At 57.5% G+C, this 8,155-nt stretch overlaps 1 protein-coding gene across 1 annotated transcript in view; it reads left to right on the top strand.

The window, feature by feature from the left end:
- LPCAT1 (lysophosphatidylcholine acyltransferase 1) overlaps positions 1-7,850 on the top strand; it is a 46,552-nt gene extending 38,702 nt beyond the window's left edge. Inside the window, exons 10-14 of the mRNA XM_028090004.2 lie at positions 510-635; positions 1,234-1,387; positions 2,428-2,526; positions 4,096-4,234; positions 5,777-7,850. Coding sequence (XP_027945805.1) covers positions 510-635; positions 1,234-1,387; positions 2,428-2,526; positions 4,096-4,234; positions 5,777-5,961 — 703 coding nt within the window. The 3' untranslated portion in view covers positions 5,962-7,850. The remainder of the gene's footprint in view (positions 1-509; positions 636-1,233; positions 1,388-2,427; positions 2,527-4,095; positions 4,235-5,776) is intronic.
- The last annotated feature ends 305 nt before the right edge of the window (positions 7,851-8,155 follow it).

An 8,155-nucleotide genomic window follows, 5' to 3' on the forward strand; every position in this document is an offset into this window, starting at 1 on the left:
TTTCCTCACCCCAGCGCCGCCGACTCCCTGGGGCTTTCTGGAGCGAAGCCGCCGACCTCCAGCTGGGGCTCCACGTGGGCCTCCCACGTTCTCGGGAAGCTTGTTCTTTCCACGGCCTGCACAGCTGCCCTGGACACCACCTGTATTTGTAGCAATTTCTTCCTGTTTAACTAAAACGTGTTTTGTGGGGGCCACAAAATTAGCACACGGACACCCCTGCAAAAGCATGACTTGCAGATAAGCCTCATGGGCCCCAGAGGGAGGGCTCGCCGACCCCAAGTGCATGTCCTCACGCACAAGCCACGGCCTGCCTCAGACGCACGGGGTCTCGGTGGGACGTGGGACAGGTGCCACCGCTGCGTGGACGGGCTCAGGAGCCACTGGGGAGGGGCCTGGGAAGTGGGGCCTGCATTACTGTGATGTGGCTCCCTCTCCCGTGGTCACCCCGAGCTGTCCTCCTCGCTCTGCTGCCCCGGGGGCGCTTGACCGGGATGCCCTCCTCTTTGCAGGGCCCTGGGCATCTCCGTAACCGACTACACATTTGAGGACTGCCAGCTGGCCCTGGCGGAAGGACAGCTCCGTCTCCCTGCGGACACTTGCCTTCTAGAATTTGCCAGGCTGGTGCGGGGCCTGGGGTGAGTGTGACGCTTTTTCTTTTCAGACCCCTCCCTCACGCACCGTGGCTTATCTGGCCACGCTCGTGGGGTTCGCTCAGGAACGGGAGAGTTCTGAACAGCACTGCCGAGATGCCTTTTCTAAGACAGGAAGCTTCCAGAAACTTCTGTCAGACCCTCCCAGGGGCCCCCACCCCTGCCGTTGTTGGTGACCAAGCCGGAGATCACGGTGGGCGCTGAGGGCCAGCTGGGCCTTCAAGCCGACAGAGGTGCTTGTGCTCAGGGTTTGTGGGAGCTTTCCATGTGTCCACGTGTCCACATCAGTCCACGTAGAAGTGTCTCATAACTCTCCGTGCTCAGCACAGCGGTCCCAGCCAACGGTCACACCCACCTGCGTGAGGGGGTTCCACGGAGGGGACAGGGCGTCACCCCTTTGTAGACGCTGAGGCAGAATACATGGTGTGCCTTCAAATTATTAGAACACCTTTTGTTGAAAATGAACTTGCTGCTCGCTGTAGAAGCAATTTTAATATTTTGTTGAGTCTCGTTATAGTAAATCTCCTGTGTTTGGCATTCTGTAATTTTAATGAAAAATATCTTTTCCTCTTTTTGTGTGTAGGTTAAAACCAGAAACACTTGAGAAGGATCTGGATAAATATTCCAAAAGCGCCAAGAGGCAGAGGGGAGGAAAGTTGAGTCTCCCTGAGTTTGCGGAGTACCTGGGCGTCCCTACCTCAGACACGCTGGAGGACATGTTCTCCCTGTTTGATGAGGTGAGCCCGTCACCCTGGGAGGGGTTTCGTGCAAAACCTCCGGCTTTCAGATGTGTATTGTTTCCTAATAAGCATTGTTTGGGGATTTGGGAAGTAGAGAGGGAGAACGGCCCCCCCTTGCCCCAACCAGCCCCCTGTCCCTTGGGTATTTTCTCCCGTGTTTTTAAATGCACATAGAAGTTTGACATTTAAGTTGACATTTGCTGATAAACCTGTAGTTTGGGGTTTTAAGTGGAATCGCTGAAAACCCTAAAAATATCAAAAGAGTGTTCCCTTCTCCAGAAATCCAGAATTTCTAGGTAGTGGGCCTCTTTCCCGACGATGGGCCTCTGTAGAGGGTCACCACTGGCCTTCCGCGAAGTGCATCAGGGCTGTCCCCGTGCGGCGCTCCACACCCCCCCACCAGCCACGCCCATAATCAAGAAACCCATCGTGTCTGGACGGGGAGTCCATGTTCACCGGTGCAGTCCAGACATGGGTGGCCCTACTGGGCATAGGGGTGGGAGACAGTGCTCCGGGAGCCTCCTCTGCCCTGGGTCCACCCTTGGCTCGTTCCACTCACTCCGGTGGCCTGTTTGTTGGAAGCAGCGCCTGTCCCGTGGTGACCCCCTGGGTCGCTGAGGACCTTCTGCATGGAGCTCGGTGAGCGTCCAGCGGGCCAGGCCTGGGCACCGACCACATCGTAGCTCGGGACCACCTTCATTCTGCATGCTCACCTCTCTGCCACATGCGACTAGGTTCTCAGGACGTGAGTGTGCACCTTGCTGCGCGCTGGGGTTTTCCTCGAAGGAAAGCCTTAGCAGGTGGCATGAACTTCCTTACGCTGCTTGCGCCAATCTCCTGGACTCTGAAAATCGACCGTAATGACCTAAAAAGGGTGTGTGGTGTGGCCACCTTGCAAAAGCCAGTTGGTTATGAATGTTCTTCCAAAATATTCCTTTCATGGAGGCAGATAAGGTCCAGGAGTGAGCGTTCAAACCCAGCTCCCCCAACCCGTGGGAGGGGCTGAGCTGTCCCCTGAGGGCGTGTCTCATTCCCAGAGCGGAGACGGCAGGATGGACCCTCGGGAGTACGTGGTCGCCCTGTCTGTCGTCTGCCGGCCATCCCGGACTCTGGACACCATCCAGCTCGCGTTCAAGGCAAGTGTGGCATTTATGGGAGTTTAATTTGTAGGGTCAGTGAGACACAGGGTCACGGCAGGCCTCGCCTACATTTTCACAGCTCCTTATCACACGGGCAGACGTACTCTGTGCCTGACCGCTATTTTCACGGAAGCTTCTATCAGCCATTGTTGTACAAATGCCCCCAAACCTCCTCGAATCGATTTCCGCCTGCGGTTCGTAATCCACACTCACGAGAAGGGCATGGAGGAGGGTCTTCGTGAGCTCCAGCCTGGATAGGGCCGATGAGTGCCCCACACGCCAAGTGGTGTTACACATCCATCCTGCGCGGCCCCACACCTCTCAGCTCTCCCAACTCGACCTCTTCATCAGCCCTTTGACTTAGGGTGCAAAGGAGCTGCCTGTCCAGAGCCGAGCCATTCACCCCTGCTGCAGGGATTCTCAGAGTCTGGGAGACACCCATAATGGGGTCCCTGCTCACCTGCGGATTCACCTGGCTGGCTTCACCAGGACACCGTCAGCTAGGACAGAGCTGGGCTGGCTTTACTCACCTAGAAACACATTTTGTCAGGGTCTCAGAATGGGTACTTCTTGCAGGTGCACCTCACGTTAACCAGATTCATGAGAACCTGAGGTATAAGCCAGCTGGATGCTTGTCTCTCACTGCTTGGAGAATGCCCCCTTTCTTGTTTATGACCCCAGCAGCCCCTCCCCATAGCATCACCGGGAAACCCCCTCAGTGCACAGTGCCTCACGTGGATAACACCGTGAGAATTAACTGGGTGACTGATATTTGGTGGGCCCTGTCTAGGAAGGCCTGACCTGCCTCCTCCAGCCTGAGCAAGCTAGCTCTGAGAGCGCTAGGCCTGCACCTGGCTCATGGCCCCTCTGCACTCCTGCCTTCAGCACACCCCATTCTGATGGACCCCAGCCCGGCAACTTCTCTGCTGTCAGCTTGCAGAGTCTGGTCTGGGAACAGTGGCCGTGCTTGGCTTGTGTCTTGGAACATGGAGCAGACCGTTTTTCAGGCAGCCCTGCCGAGGCTCCTGCCTGAGGGGCAGGCTTACTGGCTGCGGAAGGAGGTGGATCCGGGGGAGGCGGCACCCCCCAAAGGCCACGTTGCTCGTCCTGGCTGGCGGGGTGGACATCCTTTCCCTACAGGGGACCCACACCGTGGTTCACAGCACACCAGCCCTTCGATGCCTTTCTCTCGGTCACTTGCCAGAACCAAAGCAGAAGCTGTTGGAAAGAGGGTCCGTGGGTTAGCCACCTCCTGAAGATCAAGCCAGGTGGTGGCTCATTCGTGTCATTGAGCGAAAGCCCATGAGCCCCCACATGTGCCAGCAAGCCCAGGGTGCCGGCTCCATCCCTGACCCGGGGGGACACGCTCTACCTGGAGGCCGTGTGTGGGAGGGCGGGCCGTGCGCTCAGAGCTCAGTACCCCGTGGGGGTCAGTTTGTGAGCGGAGTTCTGGCTGTTCTGAACCAGTGGGGTCAGGGCCTGCTTGAGAGCTGGGAACCCCGTGAGCAGGAGAAACAGCCCGCACAGCTGGGGGCCTCATGGGGTGACGCTGGCCTCTGCCTGCAGATGTACGGGTCACGGGACGGAGACATTGATGAGGACACCCTGTCCCGCATCCTCAAGACTGCCTTAGGGGTGGCAGAGCTCAGCGTGACCAACCTTTTCCGGGCCATCGACCAGGAGGGGACAGGGCGGATCACATTTGGTGAGTGGCCTGAGAGCAGGGGGAGGAGGGCCCCGTTGTACGGGGGGTGTGCCCAGGAGGAGGGGCTCGGGGACACAGTGGAAGCGGAGCCCGTGCGTGCTCACCAGGGCACCGTGTTGTCTTGTGCAACACAAAATTCCCAGAAGGAAGATTCTTCCCCAAGCCTGGCAGGGATGGGTTAGGGGATTTTGAGTCTGATTTGTGCAGGGGATGAATAGAGCCAGATCCAACGCCCAAGCTTGGAGCCCCAGATCCACACCGTCCCTGGGGGCTGCAGACTGTGCTGAGGCCGGGCTGTGGCAGCCCACGGGGGTCCATGATCCGGGTCCCCTGTGGAAGCAGGGAGCCTGCCCCATCGGGACTGACTGCTGTGGGCATGTCCTCGTGGGCTGGGGGGCGGTGGCTCATCACTTTTAGCCACACAGATTGGGACAGCTGTGATCCTCAGGGACTCAGACCTGAAAAACCCACTTGCAGGCTGAGGTGAAGGGGTCTGGGGCAGTAGGATCCCTGGAAGACAGCCCCCCTTGGCGGGCCCGCCAGTGTGCACATTCGGTAATGAATGTATTCTCGCTAAAAAAGAGTAGACATTTGCTCAGAAAAGGTCATTGTTCATGTCTTGTTTGGACGTGTTTTTAAAATTGCATCCAAATGTCAGGCACGAGTGTGTGTGTTGATTTAGTGTGTGTGTGTGTGTGTGTGTGTGTGTGTGTGTGTGTGTACACCTGCACAAAGAGTAGGGCATGCGTCCTGGTGCGCTTGGGTAGTGGTGGTGGTGGTGGTGGTGGTGGGGTCGCTCATAGTGAGCACTGACCAACTGCAGACATTCTCCAGTGAGTCGTTCTGTGTCCCCCAGAGGAGCACGGGCGGTTTCCCTGGGCTCTGTCGTCTCCCACACCCAGGCCTGTGGGTGCCACCAAGCTCTTGGAGGGCGCTCTGCACCCCAGGACTGGGTCCCGGGGCTGTGGGGAGACGCACGGGCTCAGAGCCGCTCGGGCCCTGTGACCAGCTCGGACGGTGGCCCTGTCTCCCGTGCACGCGTGCCTGGTCTCTCCAGAGCGTGGCCGTGTCCCTCAACAACACCTGCCTCGCAGAGATCAGGTCCTCCCGTGGACGCTTCGTCCTGCCCCCAAACCAGATCCTCTGAGGAACAGCATCTCCCGTACACACAGGACCCAGAATACACCGTTGAATTCAAACTCACGTTTTCTGTAGCTGTTCCCCCAAACGGGAACAGCTGAAAGGACAGAACAGCCTAAAGGAGAGGGTCCCCCGTCCCCCTCCCCCTCTGCCGCCCTGCCCTCCTTCCTCTCCTCCTCCCCATTCCCCTCCCCTGCCCTCTGCCCCTTCCCTCCGCCTCCCCTCTCTCCTCCCCCCTGCCCTCCCCCGCCCTCCCCTCCCCCCTCCTCCGAGGGCCCGGATTCCAGCCCTACCTGAAGCCCACTGTGAGATCACAGTGGCCCCTGCAGGCCCAGGGACAGGAGCCCCCAGCTTCCAGACGTCTGCCCCCTGCCAACCCAGGTGCCTCTTCTGTCTTTCCAGCTGACTTCTGCAGGTTTGCAGAAATGTTCCCCAACTTTGCAGAGGAGTACCTGTACCCCAAACAGACCCATCCGGACAGCAGTGCACAGACACCCCTCGCTCCAACCCCCAACGGCTTCTGTGCGGACTTCAGCCCTGAGAACTTGGACATTGGAAGGAAACCTTTCCGTAAGAAACTGGACTAGGAGAGAAGGTTCTGGAGAGAGGAGGCCTCTCTGCGGCCCTGTCACCACCCGCCTCCGCCTGGCTGTGAGCCTGTTCGCGGTGGCGTGGCTCGGCCTCGCTCTCCCGCGTGTTGTGTGCGTGTACCGGCCGCGGGCCGAGTTCTGCGACACCCGGGAGACCTTCAGAAGGTCCGTCCTTCTGCCCCTGTCCCTTTGTGGAGCGCCCGTGTGAGGGCGGGGCCTCGCCAGCCGCGGGGCTGCGTGGGCCCCCGGGGGACGGTCCCGGGTTCACTTCCCGCAGTCTTTCCTCGCGTCCCTGTTGGAGTCCGTGCCCGGTGGCTTGCGCACGTGGACGGGACTCCACATGCACACGCGACACGCGGGAGACCAAGACATGTCACGTGTGTTTCGATTCCAGCACAAGTTCTCTGCCAGCCTGTGTGGGGGTCACAGCATGGCAGAGGCCTGTCTGACTTTTAAACATTTCTATATTTGTGGGAACTCATGAGTATTTTATAAACTTCATTTAGATACTTCAGGAAGCATTCAGCATTTTTTTAAAAAAAAAATTGTTTTCTACGTCATTTTTCCTTTGAGGGCCAGAGGATATCTATTTATAGGCCCTTTTTTGATAGAATCCGAGGCTGTATGGGGCTTTGACTTCAATCTCTTTCTGGCCTCTCTCTACCAGGTACATTCCTCCGTCTGGGTCCGCCACACACACGCAGCCCAGACGCCTTTTCTGCTTCTTTAATCCTTTTCAAATCCCCGTCTTTTTTATAAACGTTACCAGCTTGGCATTTCTGTTACACATAAGGTAATGTACTTCAGAGCCTCGCAAATCCAGCCGAAGCGTTGCGCGGCGGGGAGGTGGGTGAGTTAGCAGGAGGTCGCAGTGGGCAGCCCTGGCTGGTGTGCTGAGCCTCCTGGAGGCCAGCACCCGGGCGACGGGCAGGTCCTGGCGGGAGGCTGGCGCCCCACACTCTGCCGCTGCCCACCGGGGCCTGCCCGCCACCGAGCACGAGGCCGGCACCGGCCCGGCCTCAGGGAAGGCGTTGGGGCCGCCGCCCGAGTCAGGTGAGGAGCAGAGCCTCCACACACAGGAGGGGAAGCCCTGGTGTTGCCCCTCCACGCCCGGAGCTCGGCCCGAGGCACGGCATCCTTCGGACACAATTAGAGGTCTGCTCTTCAAGCACAAGGACCACAGCCTCTAGTTGGGTCTGAAGCAAAGCCTCTGGTTTGCTTGGGGAAGAAAATTCTTTTGAATTTCTAAATGAATTGGATTTTGTATTTGGGCATCTCCATAGAAAGCGACCGCCAGGGCCGCCAGAAAAAATGTTTACAGACTTCCCAAGGCGTGCCCGGTGTGCGCTTCCAGCAACCTCCCGGAGCGAAGGGAAGGCCCCGGCCTCCGTTCCTGCACTGTTGTCCGCCCCTCGGGGAGGCACTGCCCGCACGCATGCAGCCCAGATGCGGGCTTGGGAGCTCACGGTAATCAACTTCTAGCTGCAGAATGCATAGAAATTCATTTTTAGGAGAGAAAACATACAAGTGACCAATGAAGGAGGTAAATAAACTAAGATATTCTGAGGGAAGGGTCCGGCTCGCGGCTCCTGGCCTTGGCGTCTGTGGATGAAGGGCTTTTTGAATGAAGTGCCACTGGGCATTTTCAGGAAAAAACCCCTGATAAACAGACTTGGAATGGATGTTTACTCCTGATCCTCTTCTGCACAGTGACTTAGTGTCAGTGGTGTTCCCAACTGTGAATGTATATAGTTTGGGAGGTAAATCCCTTTTGTGTGAGGTGGGCACGGAAGGGGCCCCACGAGGACTTGGGGTCCAGGGTGGGTGCCATGAAACAGCTTTGGATTTTCAGTGGAATGAATAAAACATAGTCTTACCCACCTGAGGATGTATTTTGTTATGCGTGGCTTTTTATTAGAAAGATAACAGCAGGGGCGCTGGCGGCGCTCAGTCTGGTGAGCACCCGACTCTTCGTCTCAGCTCAGGTCTTGATCTCAGGGTCCTGAGCTCAAGCCCCACGCTGGGCTCCACGCTGGGTGTGGAGCCTGCTTAAAAAAATAAAATAAATAAATCAAAAAGAAAAGAGAGAAAAACAACAGCAGACATCTCTTAGGCCGTGACAGAGAACCAATCAAAATGGGGTTTCTCAGCAACTCGCCCAGCATATTTGGAAAACACAATAATTGAAATT

The sequence above is a fragment of the Eumetopias jubatus genome, unplaced genomic scaffold, assembly GCF_037043125.1.
Source record: "Eumetopias jubatus isolate StellerSeaLion01/CBP00866 unplaced genomic scaffold, mEumJub1_p1.0 scaffold_5, whole genome shotgun sequence".
NCBI lineage: Eukaryota > Metazoa > Chordata > Mammalia > Carnivora > Otariidae > Eumetopias > Eumetopias jubatus.